The sequence below is a fragment of the Camelus bactrianus genome, chromosome 11 (assembly GCF_048773025.1).
Source record: "Camelus bactrianus isolate YW-2024 breed Bactrian camel chromosome 11, ASM4877302v1, whole genome shotgun sequence".
NCBI classification, from domain to species: Eukaryota; Metazoa; Chordata; class Mammalia; order Artiodactyla; family Camelidae; genus Camelus; species Camelus bactrianus.
The window spans coordinates 84,867,465-84,892,158 of NC_133549.1; the positions used below are offsets into that span (position 1 = coordinate 84,867,465).

Genomic DNA, 24,694 nt, shown 5'->3' on the forward strand with positions numbered 1-24,694 from the left:
ATAAATGAATTACTATGCAGGCCAGAAAGAGCAGCAATGGAGAAAGTTGCTTCATAGGAAATGAGCTGCCTCTAGATGAAGTAACACAGGGGGATGGAGAGAAGGGGAGTAATTTTTACCATAAAAGTTTCCTGCTGTCTCAGACATGATGTTAATGTTACCTTATTCAGCAAAAACTCTGTAGAGCAAATCTCATCAGGAAACCAAGGCTCAGAGGTTACTAGCTTGCTTATTCTTACAGTGGGGGGGTGGGTCACATAAGGAATTTGAGGCCAAGTCTGTCTGTGACAAAGCCCATATTCTTTCCTACACTGGGCTTTCTTTAAAGAGCTAGTTTTCAATGAGTTTGAAATACTGAAGATAAGTCCATACATAGGAATATTTAAGAAAATGCAAGCACTGCACAGTTGTGAGAAGAGAAAGCAGGAAGAAATGGTCTCTAGCAAAGCTAGAACGATGGAGAACCCGTGGCAGGATAAGAAAGTTCTCATTAACTTCCAAAGATTATTTTGGCTTTCTTACCTCCTTTGACTTCTGAATTTGAAAGCTCAATAGTAGATATGCCTACTTTACCCCTAAACTGGAAAAGGTGCAACAGGAGACTAAGCCAGCCTTTTCTGGATATTCTAATGATAATAGAGAGTTTGGCATTAGTTTTGATTTTTAAGAGAAAAGAGGGCCAATCCAAATCAAAGACAGCACAGCTCAAAATTGAATTAAAACCTTGGGGGTCAGGGCATCATCTGAATAATATCAGCTATCTTTCTGATTTTCTTCACAAAATGAGCAAAATGTTCTGTGGTAGAAAGAACACTGGTACAGGAATCATAGAAGGAGGCTCAATCTGTCATTAGCTGCTTTCAGTAATGTCACTTTGAACTCCTCTCTTAACCTCTGTGAGTGTCAGTTTTCTAACATATATAGGAATAATAATGCCTAACTTACAAGGTTATTGAAGGGTTGAATCACATTATTCCTAACACAGCTGGATATTCATTAGACTGCCTGGCATAGTTTGATTTAATATGCAATGGTTGTTTATTCTCTATGAAAAAAAGATGCTTTATTTTTCAAGTAACTGGTCTCCTATGTGAGAACAAGGGTAGGCAAGTTCAGGCCTATCTAAATCTCAAAGTTACTAGTAAGGAAGGGAAATGTTTCATAAAAAATATTAAAACTTTCCATGCTTTGATGCAAAAGGTAACTGGAATCATATTAAGATTAAATGGAACCATATGATCCAGCAATCCCACTCCAGGGTATATATTCAGAGAGAACTCTAATTCAAAAGGATACATGCACCCCAATATTCATAGCAGCACTGTATACAAGAGCCAAGACATGGAAGCAACATAAATGTCCAAAAACAGATGGCTGGATAAAGAAGTTGTGGTATATTTATACAATGAAATACTATTCAGCCATAAAAAGAATTAAATAATTCCATTTGCAGCAGCATGGATGGACGTAGAGATCATCATTTTAAGTGAAGTAAGCCAGAAAGAGAAAAATACCATATGATATCACTCATATGTGGAATCTTAAAAAAAAAAAAAAAAAAAAGAAAGAAAAAAACACACTATGAACTCATCTACAAAACAGAAATAGACTTGCAGACAAGTAAACAACCTTGTGGTTACCAGGGAAAGGGGGTGGGAAGGGATAAATTTGGGAGTTTGAGATTTACAAATGTTAGCCACTTTATATAAAAATAGATTAAAAATTTTTTCTTCTGTATAGCACAGGGAATTATGTCCAATATCTTGTAATAATCTTTAATGAAAAAATATGAAAACACATATATGTATGTATATGCATGACGGGGACATTGTGCTGTTCACCAGAAATTGACACATTTTAACTGGTTGGACTTCAATTAAAAAAAAAAATGGAGATCCAATGAACAAAAAATAACATGGTGCCCTGCTGTCATATCACACTTTAGGCTGGCTATTAAAAAACAGAAAAACAAAGATACAAAAGAAAACACAACAAAACAAACAAGCAGAGAACTCCCTATCTTAAATCTGTAGGAAAACTGATTGGTATTAGCTAATCACATTTATTAAAAGAAATATTTTATAGAGCTTTTTTTTTTTTTTTTTACTAGCATTCTGCATGTATAACAAAAATAGTTCATTTAACTGAAGCAAACGGGTAGCTGGGCAGATTCAGAACACATCTGCTGAAAGAGAGATTAACAGTTAAAATATAAAGCCACCATTTTTAAGCTACAATTATTGGCTTCAATGGGGTGAAAATTATCTGAGAAACTAGCCTTTTCAGTCTCTCATCAGCTGCTTTTCAGTAAATGAGTGTTTTAAAAAGCTAGTTTTGAACTCCTGGTCAGAGCTGGTCCATTGGTGTCACTTGGAGTGAGGTGGAGAATGAAAAAGTTGAGGCATTTTTCTTCTGATAAAATGTTCTGTATCCATATTCCAAATTTGTACATAACCATTAAGATCAGTGGAATTGCAAGTTTCATCCAATACTGACAGGCCATCTCCCAGATTACTAATTATTCATCCTCCTTCATGGACTGGGAATTATAGTTAGGTAGGAAAATCATATCAAGCCTACAGAGACATGAGAGAATGGATATCTAGTTTCATAAATGCATAGATGTTTGCATACTTACAATTGTGGAAATCATTAGCTGTTTATTGGAAATATGTTTTGCCTTCATTGCTACAGAGTATTGTAACTTCGAGGCAAAACCAGCTTGCCAGCATTCTTAAGAAAGAAAAAGTTTCTTATGAAAGTTTATGACACAGTGGACCTCTTTTTTTGGGGGGTGGGGGCAGCTTCAAGATTTATTGAAGCAGGTGAGAGGACAAGGTGCACACACACAAACTCCAACACAAACTCTCGGTTCTAAAAAGTTACACAGCAGTAGGCAGCGTGACATGGAGGCCACTGGATGACCTGGTCCAGATGGAAGAAAATCAGTTTTCTGGGTCTGCAGCACTCTGTGGCATCTGCTAGGGAGAGGCAAAGCTAAGTGAAGGTCTCCAGCTCTGAACCCCAAGTCCCTAGAATCGCAGGACTTTCCATCTGCCCCCTTTACAGAGGGGCTAAGTCCTTCCATTCTGTGATGAGCCAACCAAAGATAGATCTAGCTATGGTCATACGGCAACATCGCTCTTCCCTCTGCTACACAGTGTCTGTGACAGCCCCAAAATAACCATGAGGAGGCCCCTCCAGGGGATCTGGGATCCAGGTCACCAACCTGAGGGGAGCCACTGCTTTCCCTTCTTCCAACCAAGTCCAGGTCCCAGGCAGCACCCTGAGGGTGATGAGGAGGTCACAAAGCAGGAGCTCATGACAAGGATTTGCTCTCCAGCGTTACCTTATCTTTCTTCAAGCTGACATCCGTGAGAATGCCCCCACTTAGTCAGGGATGAGCTGCAGGTGTTTTTCACATCAAACTTGGCTCAAGAAGGAATCTCAATCCTCCTCAACCTGACACAGACACAGCCTGGCTCTGATAACAGGAAGGCAAGCTCCAAGTCTCCTCACTGCCTCTCACTCAGCAGGGCCCGGGGCCTGAGAGCCAAAAGCACTGGCTGGAGAGAAGTCAGAGTGTGTGAAAGTGCCAGCATTTGAAAGGGACAGGTGTGGACCCTCCAAACATGGGAAACTGCTTTCCACAATTCCTCTCCCCGCATCATCAACAACTGGACCTCTTGTGTTAAAAAGGGCTTTAACATTCTTAAAAGACAAAATAGCAGAATAATTTATTTTTTCTCCTTCATCAAGGAACATGTAGCATTGGTGCCAGTTATAGAGGGTGAATACAGAGGTGGCAAATGTACTTCTCCATGTATGGTGGTGAAATTGTGATTCATTTGTTTATTGATAACATCACTTAAGATCAACTAGAAATTTGGTGACAGCACTGGCTTTACTTTTTTATGAAAATATCTTAGTCCCTTTCAGTTTTGACTTTCTTATTTCTTAGGGAGTCATAGGGAGAGAAGAAAGCAAGCAAGACATCAAATTCTTGGCATGTTTTTTCTGATGTCAAATTTTAATATGTCAAAATGTTCCTAATAAAATCAGCTCCTCTCTTTCCCCCTCACTCCTGACTGCTTCATGCACAGAGGTTGATGGTAACAGGTCAGGATCTGAGTTGACTGTGACATCTTAATTTGATCATCAAGTCATTTGGAACTCCTAACTGCCAAAATTCCAGTGATAATTTGGCATGTGTTAACAAGCCACTGAATAAGGAAGTAATTTCACCTACTTCTTACCTTCCCTTTTTGCTTAACTGGCTACTCAACAAGTGGTTTTCTCATCTGTGACATTCTAAGACCCAGGGCCACCCCTTAACCCCACCTCTTTGGGACCTCTCATTTCCTTTTCTAGTTTATTTCTTATTTAAGCAGATTTCAATGGATCTCATTTTAGTCTCTGAAAGAATTAATGCTTTTCACTTGATGCCAAATGATAAAACTTAATGTCACCAGCTTTGTTTTAAATGTTAACTGCTTATTCATTATTGTAGTTTGATATTGTTAATCAACTACTGTAAATAAATGCTAATTAACATAATGTCAATTGACTTTCAAAGCAGCTGCAGACGGCTTTTACTTTTCAAAAACAGTTTCAGCATTATCAGCATCAGGGGAAGAACCACCATATCTGACAACACAGTGATCCATTATTGTTCCAACATATACATTTTAAATTAGGCTCAATACAGTGTCTACTAAATTATACATTTTAATTGATTTAATAATGTCTAATGGGATTATAATAAATGAGCCTCATTGGATGAAGTCTAAATATAGTTAAAAGATATTTTTGAAGAGTCATGAAAGAAAGAGAAGAATAGGAATGCTCACATGAACATATCTACATAGAATTGTCTCCTATTTTCCTCATTTTGAAGCATTTGGTAAAAAAGTATAGGCTCAAAAAGCAAAAGATTAGGAAATTATTGGAGCCAAATTAATGTTTGCAAGATAAAGAAGGAAACTTCATCTCTAAACAACAGGAAGAACCTCACTGAATTAGAGACACTCAGAAGTTAGCAGAGATTAACCTGAAGCTTAAAAACTCAGATTAGGGAAGTATGTCTTCCCAGACATTGGACCAGAAGCCCACACCTCAGGCAACATGTGACAGACACATTCTTTTAGTTGAAGGTCTGGACATATTCATACATACAAACTAGGTAGACTTAGCCCTAAAGTAATGAAGCCATAAGACATCTAAGTGGTATTGGAATAAGGTTCTAATGTATCTGAGAAGACATCTAGAGTAATTTTCTTGTGTCTGACAAAGAAGAAAGATGAAAGCAGAGAGATAAAAATTGTATGTTTCTACTATAGAAAGCTTATCCTACTTCCAGCAATAATGGAGTATCTCACTGCAGATCAAGCCTCCTGCTGAAACACCTAGATAATCCACATAAAACATGAAATACACATTTTTGTAAGATATTAAAAGCAGCCAAGATACCCAAGACTTGAGGAGTCAAGATCACAGGAGGAGAGAAACTCATGTAAGTTGAATATTCTCTGTGCCACATTCAGGGTCCCTGCCATTTTTGGCATAGAAGGGAAGGCTGGGAGTTGGGTAGAAGTTAGATGCTAAGAGGCAAGAATCCATCAGAGTTTTCAGTATCTCACGCAGCTAGGGAGACAGAAATTGGAGTTTTGGAGTTCATGACTGGGAAGACAGGACCGAGGCTAAGACCTCTGAGATGAGAAGTGAAGAGGATACTCTTGTTTTCATTTAGAGGCATTTGTTGAGTTCTTAAGGTGTACAGGCAAGAGGCTGAAAAGTCAAGTAGAAAGCAGGTTAAAAGCGAAAAAGGAGTTTGCAGCAGTCTCAGGAGGGTGAGGTGGTAAAAACTGGAGTTCAGGGTCTGCTCAGGAGGACTTTGGAACTAGGCTCATTTCCCTGATTTGCAGCAAGCCAAATGCTGAGACACTGAGGTTTGCTGCAGAGAAGCAACATAGATGGACCTGAAGATTGTCATTCTAAGTGAAATAAGCCAGAAAGGGAAGATATCATATGATATCACATATATGTGGAAGCTTAAAAGAAAGAAAAGAAAAGAAATGAATTTATTTATAAAACAGAAACAGACTTACAGACAGAGAAAACAAACTTACGGTTACCAGTGGGGGAAGGGGTGGGAAGGGAGAAAGGGATAAATTGGGAGTTTGGGATTTGCGGATAGAAACTTTTATATAAAAGTTTTATATATATATATATAGTTTATACTATATAGCACAGGGAACTATATTCAATAGCTTGTAGTAACCTATGGTGGAAAACAATATAAAAATGAATATATGTATGTTCATGTATGACTGAAGCATTATGCTGTACACCAGAAACCTGACACAGTGTAAACTGACTATACTTCAACAAAATATATATTAAAAAAATAGGTTTATTCAGGAGGCAGCCAAGTGACGAGATGAGATGGGAGAACAAATTTCAAATCTGTTTCCCCGAAGGTGAGGGCCTTGGGATATTTATGGGATAAAGAAGCAGGATGGTCTGAGGCATGGTTGGGAAAGGTGATTGGAGGTGAGAAAAAGGTGATGTCATTATTGTTCTCTACAGGAGCAACTAAGGTACATGCTTTTTCATGGGATGCAGGTACAGGAAATGTTGGTGTTAGCTTGTTCTGAGGGTGGAGCTTTTGACCCTTTGATGCCAATAGGTCATGGATTGGACACGGTGCATAACCCAGTTGTGGATCAGTGGTTCCAACAAGCTGGGGCTCAAACTTGAAAACAGCTGATTCCAAGTTCCTGAAAAACAGCTTGGGCAAACATTGTTTAGACTGTGTGATGCTTGAAGGATATGTGAGTTTCTGTAAAGACAAAGTGAGCTTAATCATTAAAGGCAGGTTACAGTTTACTGTTTATTAAGCAAGTTATAGTTTAATGGATCTAACCAATGACTGACCTCAGTTTCACTAGTAAGTATCCTAAGCTCTCAGTTGACATGCTAGAGGTATTAAAGTCTTACAGAGATTACAAGTTGTTTGAATCAGCCCAGTCTCTTGTTTACTATAGCTGTTTGTCAGAGAATGGGATATATTTCCTTTGAAGAAAGATAACATCATCCTGAACATCTACAATTTTCCATAAACAATGTTGTACATTCAGTAAAATATTGCAAGTCATTCCAGGAAACAGCATTCTAAACAAAAACTGGCAATAGAAACAGATCCATAGTTAAGCTAGATGCTAGGATTAAGAGACATGGGTTTTTTAAAATCCTGATTAATATATTCAAGAAAAATAGATGTCAAGAAGGGAATTACACCAGAGAAATTCTATAAAAGCATCAAATGGAATTTCTACACCTGAAGAATGTAGCAAGTGAAATTAGGTTCTAAATAGGTTTAATCACATATTGGACATAACAAAAAGAGGATTTGTTAACTGGTTAAGTCAGTTAAAATATTCAAATTGAAGGACAGGGAGCAGAAGGTTGAAGAATGCAGAAAAGTCACGTAAGAGATACATGCAACATGGGGAAAAGATCCAACGTTGAAATCGGAGAAGAAATGGAGATCATAGCGCAGAAGCAGTATTTGAAAAAATAATAGCTGAGATTTTTTCCCCCCCAAAACTGATGAAAGGTATCAAAAAAGTGCTACAAACTCCAAGCTGGATAAGAACAAAAGAAGCCACAATTAGACTCATGATTGTAAAATTTCTGCAAGCCAAAATCTTAAGAGCATCCAGAGAAAACTGACACTTTTAAAGGAGCATCAATCAGACTGATAGCTATTTTCTCAAAAGAGAACTGAAAACCAGAAGGCAATGCAATGATATCTCCAAAATGCAAGAGAAAAAAGCCAAAAATGTCAACCCAGAATTGATCAGCTAGTGACAATATTTTTCAAATGTGAAAGTGAAATAAACAGTTTTCTAGACAAACAAAAACAGAGAAATTCATCACCAGGAGACTCACACTAAGATAAATGCTAAAGGGAATTCTTTGGACTGGAGGAAAGTTATCCCAGAAATCCAAAAAGGAGTAAAGAACAAGAGAAATAGTGGGTGGTAAATACAATGCTATTGATAGTTTTGCAGGGCTTAAAATATACAGAAAATTACAGTTCATGAAAACTATAACACAAAATTAGGACGGGTGTCATTTAGACTATCATTTATTGTTAAGCCAAAAAACCTCAATCATATTGAATTGGTCAAGTCTTTGTGATCTCTCTGAAGGCTTCTGGGCGGAGTTCAGTCTGAGTGAAATTAGTTACAAAAGGGGCCAGGGGACCTTGGGAATATCAGGCTAAGGGCAGTGTCCAGGGCTGAGGGAGAAAGGATTACATGGCCCTCTCTCTGAGAGGCGGGACTACCAGTGCAACTAACAGTCTCATGTGTAGACTTTTAAATGCTTCTACATGAAGAAATATTTTTTATCAATACTCTTTCATTGTTTGCCCCCCTCAAATCCCAACTTTATTTATGTTTGGTTATTAAACACAAGGGCCATTTGATGAGTAGCAGGGTGTTCTTTTTTCATTTCATTATCTAGAACAAACTGAAACTAAAGTGTGAGAACTTGAATTTCACTGTGGCAGATCAAGTTAATTTGATCACACAACAAAAATTCCTAGATAGGACAGAAGGATCAATGTCTTGGTGGCCTGATGGGGAGTTTGTTGTAAGGAGGCAGAATGAAGCTCCAAAACTGGGTTGAAAATCATTACTTTAAGGTGGGCAGGAAAAGATGGTAAGTTTTCCTCTCTCCTCTAGCAATATAAACACATATTACCACAAAGTTGGCCATTTGTTGAAAAATTAATGGGATGTTGAAATCCAAAGAAATTAACATCATTTTGTGGCCTTTTCTACTTGTGGAATATTGGGCACCTCTTCTCCAAATGTGGGGCTACAAATATCTAATTCTCTCTTTTCATATGTCTAATCTGCTGTTAAAAATTTCTATTAAGTTTTTAATTTTTGGCTGTTTCATTTTCCCTTTTTAGATGTTCTATTGTTTCTTTAAAGAAAAATTTACACTGCCATTTTTGTGGTTTTCTGCTATCAATCCGGTTCTTTCTTTTCCTTTAAGAATAGTACACACTCTTGCGCTCTAACCTGTCTCTGATACTTCTAACAGCCAAAGTATTTGCAAATCTGTTTTTGTTGATGTCCTGGTGCTGTGTTTAATTGTGTAGCTTGTTTTCTTGATGGTGTGCTGGGTCCTCATGCTTGGGAAAACATACATAGGAGTAATCTGAGGCCCAGGATAAGTTATACGTGCCTCCTTCCAGAGATGATGTATCTTTGTTTCTGAAAGATGTCTGGAGGAACTATCACCTTCAACCAAGTTCAAGGCTAGAGGGTCTTTGATCTACCTGGGGATGTGAAACCTACCTATTTGCAGGACAGCTGCTTCACTTCTGGCTCTCTTTTACCCCAGGACTTATTCCCTTTGAGTTTCAAGTATATAGTAATAGTGATTTCTTAAAGATTTTCTAGCTTGTACAGGCCCTAGGCTTTGATTTCTGCCTCGATCACCCCATGAATTATCAAAAGCAAAGTTCAGTTTTGCCAGAATCAGCAAATGGTGTCAGGGCAAAATTTGCTTCTGTGCTTGCTTAATATTTTCTCTCCATTTAGTTCTGGTAGTTTCTTCCTATCTTGTTTCCTCTCAGATGCTTTTAGGTAGATTTTTTTTTTTTTTTATATTCAGCATTGTCAGTAGGATATTTGATATAGATAATCTACCCCACTATTCCCAGAAACTGGAAGCCCAAGATAATAAATAATCTGCATTAAGATGATATTAGCTCACAGAATTTGCAGTTCGAGCAGATAGTGTGTACTTTCTAAGCTGAAAATAGCTGTTAAGTTGTCAGTTATTACTATTGTTAGAAAGTAGAAGAAAGAAACCCAGTTATTGTGTATTGGCTACCAGCTTATATGGGGCTGTGTCATCCCCTCAGAATGGCTTTGGTTTTACAAGCTCCCATTCATAGTTTAGCCAAAGAAGAAAATGTATTAGAGCTTTGCTAGGAAGCAGAGGTTGGCAAACTATGACCTAAGAGCCAAATCTGATCTGTGGCTTGTTTTCATACATAAAATTTTATTGGAACAAGGTCCCACATTCATTTACGTATTGGGTATGGCTGCTTCTGTATTAATAAGGAAAGAGTTGGACAGTTTCAACAGAAGCAACATGGACCACAAAACATATGATATTTACTCTCTGGCTCTCTACGGAAAAAGTTTGCCAATCCAAAGTATTATTCCACCCAGCTCTTTTCTGACAAGTGGTTGTGCTGGGAGCAAGTCAATTATTTTCTGCAATATTTGTGTACAATTTTAAATACTGGAAGCTTAGTCTTGATACGATAGACTCCTCAGTCACACTGAAAAAAAATAAAAAGGAAACAGCAATAATGAGCACAATAAAATATCTTCAAGTAGCAACACTGTAATTAAATCACTACTCTTATTTAGTTCAGAAAAATATTTTCCTTATCCTCCACAGATATTAGCTCACTTAGTTTTTGCTTTTTTAGAGAATGTATTTTCTACTTCATTTATAAAGTCAAGCTCTTCATTTTTTCATTAACCTCTGCTCCTCGGGCCTATGTGAAGGAGAGAAGGCTTAGAGAAAATGGAAACTCACAAGCAGCAAAGAAAGGTGAATCCAGGCACCCATTATTTGTGGGAGAGTGGTTTTGAGCAGACATACAGCTCTCTTTCTCTATGCTGGACTAGCAGGATTTGTGGGGCAGGATGAGCCAGCAGGGGTTTCTGCCAAAGAGCAAGATACTTTCTGAGATGATTCCTGCTTCTCAGGAGTAATGATAGAGACTTTCGCACAAAAATCAAAGAAAAAGAAACTGGAAGAGGAAGCAACATTCAAAGCCCAGTACATTTCTTTTTTGCTCAGCACCAGCTCTAATGAACAGATCCCTTGTTTCTGTGTATGGTGTCAATTAAGCTACTGTTCTGGCTCCCAGATACACAAGGGTGTTCTATATGTAAATGGTATTGATGTCATTCATGCTATCAATGTTAAGACTGCATCAGTGTCTCTGCATTATTTTGGTTTAATCATAAATACCACGGAGTCTAGAAGATGACCAGGTTGAAAAGCATCTTTCTGAGATGAATCAGAATAGTGAAAAATGCACTGGTTCCATTGTGAAAGTGTGTTGCTAAATTAAAAACAAGGAACACAGTAATTTCCTCGACCCAGAGCCCTGTTGGACGGATGTCTTCTGAGATGTGGTAAGTATATAAAAGGGATGGGATCCAGGAGTGAGAAATAAAGAAATAATGAAATCATTTCTTTATAGAGAATCAGCTGCCTTACATGCATGCCACTTTACATATTAAATCATCTGAAATTCCCTGGGGATCTGGAGCTGGCTCTTCACCTGCTGATGAGTTTGTAACTCAGTGCTAATTAACTGTAATGACTTTGAGAAATACCCTTCTAAATCACCACCCCATCCTGGGTTGCCAAAAGCCACCTGCACCTAGGTGGCTGGCTAACAGCATCCCAATTTTATTCCATTTTTCATGTGGAATCCATTGTCCTCTGTCTTCACTGGAGAGCCAAGATGTCTCTAAACTTCTTCTGTGATGTGGTGTGGTAGGGGAAGAGAAGCTGCAGCCACAGAAGGTGGATATGTGAGAAAAGCTAAGGGGCTCTCTTCTGTAAGACCAGGACACAAAATCCCCCTCTGTTCCTGACCAACTGGGCTCACAATTCTCATTGTATGAGAATGTAGGGGTTGATCAGATAGTCTGAGGAACCAGGAGTGTCAGGGAAGGCAGTTCCCATGTGGCCAGTTCCTGGTGGCCTGGTGAGAACTGCAAGAGGCTTCTGGTAATTTTCCAGGCACTCAGCATGCTCCATGGTGCCCCTTGCACAGGCACAATGGCCGCATGGCCAGGGAGCCAGATGGACTCCATTCTAGGCAAAGGCAGAAAAGGGATGACAGAGTCTGAATTTGCTTAGCCCCTTAGCCTTGCTGCTGGCCCTCTGTCTTCCAGGGCCAGATTTACACTTCATGGTCCCCAAAGGGAGAGCACATCCCAGCTTGGTCACATGGAAGCTGTAGATTTGCTGATTTGCACCCTTGTGCATATTTTTATGTGGGCTGGGAAAACAGATGTCTCCATCCTGGTTAGTGAAAACCAAGCTGGTTACTGCTGCATCAGAATGACCTGGGTTTGGGGATCTGAGTTTTCCTTGCCAGAGCCTTGGGCAAGTCGGGAAATATGTCAGTCTTTGAGTTGGAGCACAGATGGAGGAGGTCTGAATCACTGCATCCCTCTCTCTCCTGTGTGCTGTAGGGATTACAGGAACAGTGACTGTAAGCATAGTACATTACACCCAGTGCCCCTGCTCCCTTACATCATTTTTAAAAATTAGGCAGGTTGAAAATTAATTCAAACCAACCAACCAACAAAGCAACCAACAGAATCATCCTATAGTCTCTTCCACTTTTTAAACTAAACCTGCACCACACCCTCCATTCTAGGTAACGATGAAATAGACCTTCATAAAATGGGTACTTGACCAGAATCTTCTGGCCAATGAGACAGCAAGTCTGCTGTGGAATACCTAGGGAAGCTTCCTCCCTCCTAAGAAAACAACACTTGAAGAAAGTTTCCTCTTTCTCCCACAGATGTTGCCCTATCTTCTCTAAGCAAAGGTGAGGGGGCGAGGAGTGTTTCAGCAGGGAAGAGATATGGTTTGACTGGGGTTAAGTTTGACCAGCGCAGGAAGCATCACAGGGAGATGGCTGGAAATAACTGCTGGAGGGCTGTGGATGCGTCCAGGGTTCTGCTTCCCAAAGCAGGTGATGGTGTTATCCTTACAGTCCTGGCTGCAGCACAGCAACAACACAGCATCTTGATTCAAGGCAACGTTGTGCTGGGTATAGAAGACAGTGCTGACAGGTGAGGTGGTGCAGCACTGAGAAATAGAGGTGGCTCTTTTTAGTAAAGACTATGCCAAAATGACATATTCTGTAGAAGCCCTTGAAGCTACATACTTGCCTTTTCAGCCACTCTCGTTATAATTACTCACCACTGAAATAATATATGTAAGGTGCTAAGTATAGTATCATGAGCATGGCAAATACTCAGTATGCATTAGCTACCGGCAGTATTGCAGACAGCAAAAGCTCCTTCCTGGATGCCAAGGATAGCAGAATAATCTATAAAAATAACCCCGGGGGATCTGTCTCCCCTTCTCTGCCAGGTGGGAAGTCGGTTTGCCCTGTTGCATCGTTATGCTTGTAATGCTTATCTTCTTCCTCCGGTTTCTCATTGTGCTGCTGGGCCCCTGGGGTGGTGGTGCTGGCAGGGCCCTGGCTGCAGGCTGCATGCAGCCTTGCTGGTCCAAATCTTCAAATTTAGGTTGTGATCCCACAAGCACAAACCCCTTGGCTCCATGTCTGGTTCTCTCCGCTTCAGTTAGACAGGAAACTAAAGCTGGGCAAACCTCCAGATTTTCAGATAGGCCTTCTGTTCAAATAAGCTTCCAAGGATGTTTCTGCTTGGGAACAGTAACACCTCAGGTTCCTTCTTGGGTTTTGACGTGTGCCTCTGTGACATACCACCAGGTTTAGAACTGATGCTGTGCTTGGAGTGGAAATGCCCACATGTGACTTGAATTAAACAGACCTCCATGGATCAGAGATGCAAGGCCAACTAATCTCAGGGTGTTAAGCTGAAATTTTCTTAGAGGCACCAAGCAATCTCCCCTGTGAGAGATAAGTCTTTGGCCCATGCAGTTATTTTTAATTGAGTTCAACTTCATGTTGGATACATAGCAGCTTCCTGGTGACTTAGTGAAGCAGTACAGTAAGGTGGGAAAATGGGCTTTAGCCTCCTTCTGCCCTGTGTTCAAATCCCTGCTCCAGACCCTAGTACTTGTGATGAAATCATCGAATTTCTCTGATCCTATGACCTTTCTCATAGGTTTATTGTGAGGATCATATTCGTATGTGCCAAATGACCAGAATGTAATAAATTCTCCATAGATGGTGGATATTATTTCTAAGGCCCCAGGGAGAGGAGATTGCTATTGTTCAAATGTATTTTATAAGTCAAAAAAAATGTTAATAAAAATAATGACATTGTTGGAAATAGGCTAGTTTGCTCAAGAGAACAATTTCTTTCAGACATTCTCATTATACCTGATTCTTTCCACATCTTTCATACTGGTTACCCAGGCTTAAGAATATTCTCTAGAAGCAATATATGGGGAAGAAGTTCTTTGGAATGTTACTAAAACTAACAACAGTGTTTTCCAGCTCAGTTTGGAAGAATGAACATAGCCCTAGGGAAGGAAGTTCTTATTTTACCTTTGCAATCAATTCAGCTTTATCAAAAACATGGGGAAACAAACTAGCATTCAAAAAATAGATAACAACTTTGACAAAGAGAGAAATTCAGCATTTGTCCCTTTGATAGCAGAGCAGGGAGTCTATCCTGATATAGAGATCTCTTTATTCAAGTTCAGCTTCACTAAAACATGTGATGTTGCTGTATCTGTGAGGATTTGTTCAGCAAATGATATTTAAGCACCAACATTGAAGGATTCAGTAATGATAAAAAAAAAAAAAGAATGTCTTGGGTCAGGTTTGAATCTGAGGGGCTCTAATGTGAGGCATTTACAGCCAAGAATCTGAAATTCAAAATTGCTCAATTCTGAGCAGGACTGCATGCCCTGATTCTGGGCTGGCTCTCTCCAAAACATACCATTGGGCCATCTCATTCATTCTTCCACCTTTCTTTCCCTTATGAGAATTTGTCAATTTTGAAATCATTTATCAATTACCTGAGAAATGGATCTCACGATAGAATTCACGGGACTCTGTTTGGTAAGATCTGTTCCTAAGAGAGAATTTTTTTGCTATTTTTATTTTATTTTATTTTATTTTGCCTCCATTTTTGTTTATTGAGTTATAGTCAGTTTATAATGTTGTGTCAATTTCTAGTGTACAGCACAATTCTTCAGTCATACGTGAATATACATATATTCATTTTCATATTCTTTTTAACTATGAGTTATTACAAGATATTGAATATATTTCCCTGTGCTATACAGTATCAACTTATTTATCTATTTTATATATACCTGTCAATATCTGCAAATCTTCATCTCCCAGTTTAGCCCTTCCCACCCTCCTCCCCCTGGCAACTACAAGTCTGTATTCTATGTCTGTGAGTCTGTTTCTGTTTTATGTATAAGTTCATTTGTCTTCTTCTTCTTCTTCTTTTTTTTTTGTTCCAAGTATGAGTGATACCATACAGTATTTTTCAGTGGAAAAGGAGGAGAAATTAATATGGAAAACCTAAAATAACCAATTGGAAACCAACCACTCTGCTTGATGGATGCAAATAAATGTTGTTTTTGGCAAAAGGAAAGTATTGTTTTCTATTTGGAAATAGGTGAACCTGTCAAGATAATAAAAAATAAGTTAATTATGAAGAAGACAAGAAATACTTTACAAAATGTATTATAAAAATGTAATGAACAACTGCGTACCTATATACTGGCCATGTTAGGCTATGTGAAAATTTTCTGAAAAACAAAAGTTACAAAATTGAGTCCCAAGAGGAGGGTATAGCTCAAGTGATAGAGCACATACGTATCATGCACAAGGTCCTGGGTTCAATCCCCAGTATTTCCTCTAAAAATAAAAGAAAATGAAAAAACCTAATTAACTCCCCTCATAAAAAACATCACGTATCCAAAATTGAGTCTCGGAAGGACAGAAACTTCAAACAGACCACTTTCTTAAAAGAAATGGAAAAGTTGGTCACACATCCACCTCGGGGTGGCCTGAGGAGCTGATGCCTTTGAGTTGTTGGAAAGCTTGCCAACTATTTTACAAAGGTAGCTTCTCCCCACCCCAGCATCCGCCAACACCCCCAGGATGAAAGTGGGGCTTGTTTAAGTTTAAAACATACAAGTAAACATTCCTATAGACACAGAGCTTATTTATTTTATATGTAGTAGTTTGTGTCTCTTAATCCTTTATCCCTTCTTGGCCCTTCCCACTTCCCTCTCACCGCAAGTAACAACTAGTTTGTTCTCTATATCTGTGAGACTGTTTTGGTTTCATTATATACATTCACTTGTTTTATATTCCAAATGCCACAAATAAGTGATAACATCCAGTATTTATCTTCTCTGCCTGACCTATTCCTCTAACCACAATATCCTCTAGATCATTCCATGTCATTTCAAATGGGAAAATGTCATTCTTTTTTATGACTGAGTAGTAGCCCATTCTATATATGTATAAATACAAATGAAATAAATTATATACATATTTATTTATTCATCTATTGTTGGACACTTAGATTGCTTCCATTTTTTGGCTATTGTAAATAATTCTGTTATATATATATATTAGGATGTAACTATCTTTTTGAATTGGAGTTTTTCTTTTCTTCAAATATATATCCAGGCGTGGAATTTCTGGATCATATGAGTTTTATATTTAGGTTTTGAAGAATCTCCAAATGTTTTTCAAAATGGCTGTAACAATTTACATTCCCACCAATGGTGTACAAGGGCTCCATTTTCTCCACTTCCTCACGAACATACGTTATTTGTGGACTTTTTGATGTTGGCTATTCTGGCACGTGTAAGATGACATCTCATTGGGGTTTTGACGTGCATTTCTCAGGTGATTAATGACGTTGAGCATCTTTTCATGTGCTGTGGGCCATCTGTATTTCACCTGTAGTCACCAAAGGCTACTGAGCCCACTGGGCTACCTGCTAGACAGCTGCAGGACAAGACATGGGACTGGGGACCTGTGGTTTCCCAGAGCCCCAGCTTCCTGCCACTTCCCAGGCAAGTACTGGGGCCCACGAGGCCACACTGATATCTCCCAGGACTATGGAAAGAACCCTGGGGGAGGAACTGTGAGCCCAGGGCAGACCAACCGCCAGCATTTGAGGTAAACCTGAGGGAGGAGTCAACCAGGTAAAGAGCTCAATGGGCTTTCGCTGAAGGCAGGGCAGGGGGTGGTCCTTGGAAGAACAGACAGAGGCCAGTGTGGCTGGACTGAGGGGAGCAAAAGTAGGTGGGCTGCTGACAGGAGGAGGAGCTTCAGATCTGGCTCAGGATTGGGGCTTTTCCCCAAAATGACCCTGAGACATTTCTTGTGTGTTAGCAGAGTGACAGGAACAGATTTGTATTTTAAACATCCCTCTCTTGGATTGAAGGGAGTAAGAAAGGGAAGCAAAGAGCATGAATCTGGGGCAATGGCAGTGGTGGATTAGACAGGGGAGGTGAGGGAGATACAGAGAGGTGATGAATGCATTTGGAGTTGGGACCCAGGGACAGGGGATAAGCTGACTGCATGTGGGGTGAAGAAGAAAGAGGGATCAGACAGAGTCCTAGGTTCTGGTTTGAGCAGGTGGGGAGATTGAGCAGCTGCTGCATGGATAGGGGAGGGGTGGGAAGTGAGTTCCAGAAGGCAGATTGGGGCCACATAAATCTTGGACACTTTTGAGATTAGATCAGTTCTGATACACTTTATTTTTTCATGGAAGTATATTTGATTTACAGTGTTGTATAAGTTCCTGGTATACAACATACTGCTTCAGTTATACATGTATATATGTTCTTTCTCATATTATTTTCCATTATAGGTTATTGCAAGTTACTGTATATACTTCCCTGTGCTATACAGTAGGCCCTTGTATCTGTAATCCCACACTCCTGATTTATCCCTCCCCATCGCCACTTTCCTCCTGGAAACCACAGATTATTTTCTATGTCTGTGACTCTATTTCTGTTTTGTAAATAAGGTCATTTGTATCCTTTTTTTTATATATTACACATATAAGTTATATTTATCTTTCTCTGTCTGATTTACTTCACTTAGTATGATAATCTCTATATACATTCCATTTAGTTGGAAATAACATTCTTTCATTACTTACAATGACTGAATAGCATTCCAAGGTTTATATATACCACATCTTTCGCATCCACTCACTGTTGGTAGACATTTACTGTGCTTCCACATCTTGGCTGTTGTAAATCGAGCTGATGTGAACAATGAGGTGTATGTCTGGGAAATCTAGAGATTATCATAGTATGCGAAGTAAGTCAGACAAAGACAAATATTATATGATATAATTAATATGAGGAATCTAAACAAAAGGCAAAAGTGATACCATTTTATAATGAAGTCACTGGGAGGAACTGCTTCCCAGGGGGTTTCAAGCAAGATGTAGTACTACAGGTGACAAAAAAATACTCCATGCCTCATGATCCGGACTCTGATTATACTGGGTTTGGACCTGGGTAAAAACTGACATCCATCCTGCGTCTTGGGGAGAGTAATTTAAGGACAGGAACATAAAGGAAGCAGCAAATGACACTGACAAGCCTGTCTGGTGATGGCTGCCATCATTTGCCTGTCTGTCCCTGGCCCCTGTGCATAAAGCCAGAGAAGCCCAGCTTGCCAGTCTGTGTACCCCATGAAGGGGATAGTCTCCTATCCCCAGCTATATCCTATCTGCCTCCAGCCCTGTGGTTTTTAGTGTAGGCAGTTGAGCCAGACTGTCCATGAGTCTGTGATCCCATCTCCAGCCCCTGCTACCTGTATAGCTTTGAGTCATTATGTTCTGACTTCCTAGACAGGACCTCAACAGCTCTCATCAGCTTTGCTTTGGAAATTAGAAACTCTCAGACCTCAGGATGCTCTTGCCCATCCCACCTATGTGCAGGCAGTTTTCTGCTGGCCACACAGAGATTTAGCACTGGCTTACAAGCCTGCACAAACGACATACACACCCACATGTGAAGGTTGACATTAAATACAGGCTATGGGATGGGATCAAGAGAAAAACAGACACAGGGGAGGTAGTAAGAGTAAGTAAAAAGGGGAGGAGGCATCACCTAGATGGGGCAATTCTCCTCCACTTTTCAGGTCTTATCCCACATGTACCTGAGGACAGCCCTAGAAGTACATGATAGAATAATCCCCACTGTGCAGGTGAGGAGACAGACAGGCCTGGACAGACGCCAGGATATATGCAGGATGGAGGACAGGTAAGAATGAGGAGCTGAGTCTGGAAGCCAGATTGTCTCCTCACAGCTGCCCTCAGACCCTCCCCGGGAGCTGTGGAGAGGCAGGGCTGCTGTAACTGTGGAAGATGTGGGTTTGCATGGAGAAGGGTGAGCAGGCAGCTACACAGAGGGCTGTGTGTGGAGGTGTTGTCTGAGCATGGGGTTCAAGTAAGGGGACCCTAGGAAGTGATGTCACTTCTTTTACCACAGACCCCAACAGAAATAGAACCAGGTAACCAGGCGCCCACATTCTAGTGATGGCCCCAGAGCCAGCTCACTTGGTTGGAGACAGTTGAGAGAGAAACTTGTTCTCCTTCTGTGTCCCCACCTCCCAGGGCTTCAGCTTCAGGAAATCCTGAAATGAGAGGTTTTTCGGATGCTGTAGATGTTGGTTCAATCCTCAATTCAGATGACTCTGATCTTTTACCAGGAATTCACCTAAGGTAAAATAGGTGGCCTGGAGCAGACCAATCCAGACACAGCCACCTCTGGGAGCCCTCCCTGGTCAGGGCTACTTCTCCTCATCTCCATTTGGGGGAAGGGGAACTTGAGGGGAGTATTCTCTTCTAGGCAGGAACGGGTTGTTGAGCACTTGGTAACCGGGTGGTCCTGTCATGGTCACACCCAAGGACAGGCTTGGCAGGGGGGAAAGAGGACTCCTTAGGGGCCTCCTACCTCTGCTTTGCCAATGGGAATCCAAGGGCTTCAGGTTGTCAGGTTTTTGTCCCTCATGTAGATCTGTGCAGAGAGTGGTATGTGTGAGTCTGGAGTGGAGATGTAGATCTGAGAATCAGCCAATACATTCAGACAGGGCTCTGATGATTCTGCCTGGCTGCTGGGCATTGTGTTTGCAGGACTCTACTCAGGACATCAGAAAGGACCTGGTCCATGGGGTCCCCAGTTCTATCTCCCTGCAAGAGGGGCAAGGGCCCCAAGACACCAGCAGACCTCAGTGCAGGCTCAGGGTGAGTGCGAGCAAGGAGACTCCACACCCAGGAAGCCCTGGGTCCCAGAGCTTCCCTGCACCTCCCTTGGTATCTCTATTAGAGACCTGCTGGCAAAAGAATCAGATTCCCCATCTCTCCCACCTGCCCTCACAGCCCAGGCCCTGCCTTCGCCAGATGCAATGTCAATGTCTGCATATTAGACAGAATCTCAGAGACTTTGATAGAATCTCAGTTCATGTTAAGTCAATGGTGTTTTTACATTTTTCTACAGATTTTCCTGTTTTTCTTCCACACTTACATGTCCATGTTGGCCTGACAATCCTGATCCCTCCCACCCCAGGATCAGTCTCTGTGTTCTCATGTCTAAAATGGAATGTTTTGACAGCAGTCACAGGGATGATGTAGTTCATACAGGGAGGTGCTGTCACTTCTGTGCTGACACAATTATCTGAGAAACTGATGCATTTAATCATCACCCACTGATACCTTTCGTGGTGATAGGGATAACCTTTATTCTGCTGAGGGCTCTCCTGTCCCACCTCTTGGCACACGTCCCAGAGGTTTGGGGATTTGGTCTGAGCTCTAGCCCAAACCACCCTGCCCTGGTGGTCCATGGTGTTGCCTCTGACTCTTATCTCTCCTCTGTTCCACCCCAGGGGGAAGATGTGTCAACAGGGAGCAGGAATGAGACCTGCATGGCATGAAACATCCAGAGAGACAGACTGGAGATTCTGGTGGCAAATCTGGTGCCTGCCATCCTGGCAGCAACCCCCCTAACCACACATGTTCCTGGGCACCTATAGAGCTTTGGCCACCACCTAGCTGGTTCTTGACCTTCTAGTCCAAAAGTGAGCACTCTGCCCTCATAGGACATTGGTGATTCAGCCACCTACTGGTGATGAGATGGGGGAATGTCACTCCACCTACATGAACCTCAGTTTGCTCCTCTGCACCCTGGAGTGAGCGAAGATCAGGCCCTAGGATGATAGTAAAAACAGAGGGGGCCCTTCATGGAAAGTGCTTTCTGGGGCCCTTGCCCCTGGAAAGGTCAGCTGGAGGGGCTGTGGTTGTGCAAATTGGTCATTTTCCTCCTGCCCTTGAGGAAGCCTCTGCCTCCTGCATCACTGATTGTGGCCTTGGTTTAAAATATTTTCCTATTTCAAATGTGATTTGTTATTCCATTAGCTGTCCTTGTCCTAGGTCAGTGAGAGCAGGAATCCCTGGGAGGGAAAAAAATGGAGTCCTAGGCCCACTCAGGTCTGTGCGGTGGGACTGGTTGGGTTCATTCACTCCTCAAGTATATAGTAAGGGACCCTAGGGACAGATACATTTACAGGAACAGCAATCATTTAATGCACTGAGCAGGCAACAGCCCTGCCCTCCAGGGCTTCCATTCTACCAGGAGTCACGCTGTCACACTAGACACCACATCTAGGTAGTGTTCTCAGTACAGTAAATGTGACAGAATCCTGGCCTCCTTTAGATATTGATACATCCTCCCTTATACCGATGAGGATGGTGGACACCTTCACCGGCTGAAATGGCCAGTTTCTTTGATTGAAGAGGAGAGGACTCCCTTCCCCAAATACAGTGTGGATCTGTGGACTGTGTTGATAAGCAGGGGGGCAAACCCTGAATTTCACACATCATATGATTTTTGCTTGAGAGCAGAAGTCTTAGGGCTTCTTCTGGCAAAGAAGAAAGGAGACCCAGAGAGCTGTGGTTGGGACTGTGGCGCTGTGAGGGGCATGTGGGAGGTCAGAGGACAGAGTCAGCTCCTGAGAGAACCCACAGCCATCCCCTCTCCATCCCAGCCCTGTCCTCACCTCCTTCCTGGGACCCAGGACACAAGGAGTGGAGAGCATCCTGCTCACACTCTGGTGGAGCCTCAATGATGGGGATTCAGCAGGTGCTCAGGGGACCCAGTGAGCCTCAGGAGACAGGTGAGCCCACCCTGTGGGAGGTGAGTGCCATGGACAGGAAAAGACCCAGGTGGAGTCCCTGGAGTTTTAGGCAGCAGGCAGGTGCAGGTGAGTAGTGAGAAGGCCCACGGGAAGCCTGGGTGGCAGACACAGCCTGTCTATTCCCTCCTGGGTCAGACACTCATAGAGCAGCTCTGTGTTCCCGAGAGGGCAGTGCCCAGAGCAGACAGCCTGTCTGTCCTCACAGAGGTAACATTCAGTGGGGATGGGCAGGGAGAGGGACAGAGCAGTGTGACAGGTGTCCCTGAAGAGGTGGAGAGGTGGTCACACCACTGACCAAGGTCTTTCCCTTCATAAGGCTTGTAGCAGCCCCTCCTCTGTGTCCAGGCCCACTTCTGCCCAGACTGTCAGGTGAGAAGGGATGTGGAGCAACTGGCCTCTGGGTGGAGAGGAGCCAAAGGCAAAGGGGCTCAGTTCCCCACAGGGCTCTGGGATCACAGCCTGGAATGAAAGGCCAGGTCTCTGCTGCCCTAGCCCCAGTTGTCTCCCTTTTTACTGAAGACTTAGCAGTGGTAGAGTAGTGTTTAAACTCAGAGAAAAACACTGGTGGCTACCAGATATGTTATCTTTCAGAGCTTAAAATCCAGTCCCAAGTGCAACATTTAGGGGCCACTTTAAGGATCACTTCTCTCCTTAGCTCATGGTCTGACACCCAGTGGTCAAGCCTGGTTTCCCTCCACTTTCCAGGAGTTCCTCTAAGCACGTCCTGGTCTCCTTGGAGGCCACAGCTCAAGTCTTACAGGCCCCAGGTAAGGAAGGAGTTGCCTCCTCCTTCCATGCTAAGGACTTTCCCTCAAGCCTTTCATGTCTCAGAACCTGCCTCTTCCTGTGATGAGCCAGGGGCAGTCACTGTCTTTGCAGAAGTCCACTCCAGCCACCCTAAAGGATGTGGCCTTCCCCTCTGATCTAAAAAGAGCAGACTCATCAGAGCACAATAGAGCAGCAATAGCACAAAGATACACACACATGCCCTGGCATTGTCCCATCCTGAATTATAAAGAGAGAACAGACCCTTTCACGTCTGACACGTCTCTAAGTTTGGGTGGCTCAGGCTTCACACACAAGCTATGTCACCTGTACTGGTAAGGCGGCGTTTCACCTGCACAGGTGCTTTTCTACAAGACTTTTCCAAGAAGAAAGCTTCTCTGCATCATGTAGGCTGGGAGTGGGAGCCCAGCCCCAGGATGGCAGAGGTCGGGGGAAGGCTTCCCTTTCCACATCTTGCTCTAAATGTCACTGCCTTTGCCCTATGTAAAAGGTCATTGGCTTTCTGTCCCAACATCCACTGCATCTCCACATGTTCTCAGGTGAGGTATCCTTATACGTGAGGGTCAAGATTTCACTTAAAAACCCTATAGGCTTCCAGGAAGGACATTTTCCTTTTTACAAAGTGAAAGTGATCAGTCTCTACCTAGATTTCTGGAATTCAGTGCTTCAAAAAATGGAATCATACAGAGAGTTTATTGAAGAATTTTATACTCATGAAAAAGTCTTTTATGTAAAAAGTCAACACAGAGATATCATCTGATATACAGCAGCTGTAAAAAGATTACACTATTACACTCACATATTGTTCATAAAAAGCAAATACACACACATCAACTATGTGAAGAAAAAAGCTGAAAGGAAACAAAGACATTTACAGTGATTGCTTCAGTGATTCCTATTCTGCTTCTTTATGTTTCTTTGTATTTTCCAAAATTAGTAATATTTGTTTCTATTTTACTCTGAAAAGTAAAATAAGCATTAGGAAAATTCAGACTAAGGAGCACCCACAAGGTATAATAAAGACAAAACTTAACATCTGCAAGGGACAGAATATTCTAGGAACTGTGTTCCCAGTTAACACACTGACCCTCCCTGTAGAAAACAGAGGGTAGACGGTGCGTGCTTTTTCATAAAATGTCATCTCTTGCTATAAGTATGTAAATACTATATAAAATATACCACATAAATGCTATATTTGCCCGTGTTTCATATTAAAGTGAAAGACTTGACATGCCCAGTGAATACAGCTAATCTCTAGAATATTTTTAATCTTTTGAAAGGCTGAGGACAATCAGAAAGGAGATTCCACACTTGTGTACCACTTTTTTTCTGCTTAGCAAAATGCTAACCAAAAGCCTAAAAAGTACCTAAGGTCTCTTCTTGGCTTATTAATAGATTGAGCAATATCATAAAGTCACTTTCCATGGCCCAGAAAGAAGCTTGCAAGACTACATAGCACATCAGCTGCTGCTCTGAATGAAGGTATCAATTACTTGCACACCCTCTCCTTTTCCCTGAAAACTCGAAAGTGTGTAGAACTAATGACTATCTCTTCTTATCACAGCACAGACAAATGGCTGCAGGGTTCTCCTGTGAAATAGTGAGAGCCGAAATGGACCCTGATTTCTCCAAGGAGCACCTAGCAGATCTGTTCATCAGTAGTGGTAAGTCTGTTTCAGCAAACTGAATTGTGGTAACAAAAACACATCTCGTCAGTGATGCCATTACAAGGAAATAAATGTTGCTTGGGATAAATTTAAGTGGACTTTTAATTTATTCAGCAGCTTTCGGATGAAAACTGGGACCCAGGTGAACACTTGCAAAAAATTATTTTCATATACATATCATTACATTTATTGCACATCCTATATTTTTTCTTTTTCTTCATCTTTTGTTTATAAATTATTATCTGCTATG

General features: G+C 41.5%; 1 protein-coding gene and 1 non-coding gene across 2 annotated transcripts in view; one reads left to right on the forward strand and one right to left on the reverse strand.

The window, feature by feature from the left end:
- Positions 1 to 3,583: 3,583 nt before the first annotated feature.
- Positions 3,584 to 3,701, reverse strand: LOC141579272 (small nucleolar RNA SNORA71). Its single transcript, XR_012510428.1, has one exon. It is a non-coding gene; the product is annotated as a small nucleolar RNA SNORA71 (small nucleolar RNA).
- A 20,537-nt stretch (positions 3,702 to 24,238) lies between these two features.
- LOC105076991 (cortactin-binding protein 2-like) overlaps positions 24,239 to 24,694 on the forward strand; it is a 29,074-nt gene continuing 28,618 nt past the window's right edge. Inside the window, 2 exon segments of the mRNA XM_074373122.1 lie at positions 24,239 to 24,259; positions 24,342 to 24,441. Coding sequence (XP_074229223.1) covers positions 24,254 to 24,259; positions 24,342 to 24,441 — 106 coding nt within the window. The 5' untranslated portion in view covers positions 24,239 to 24,253.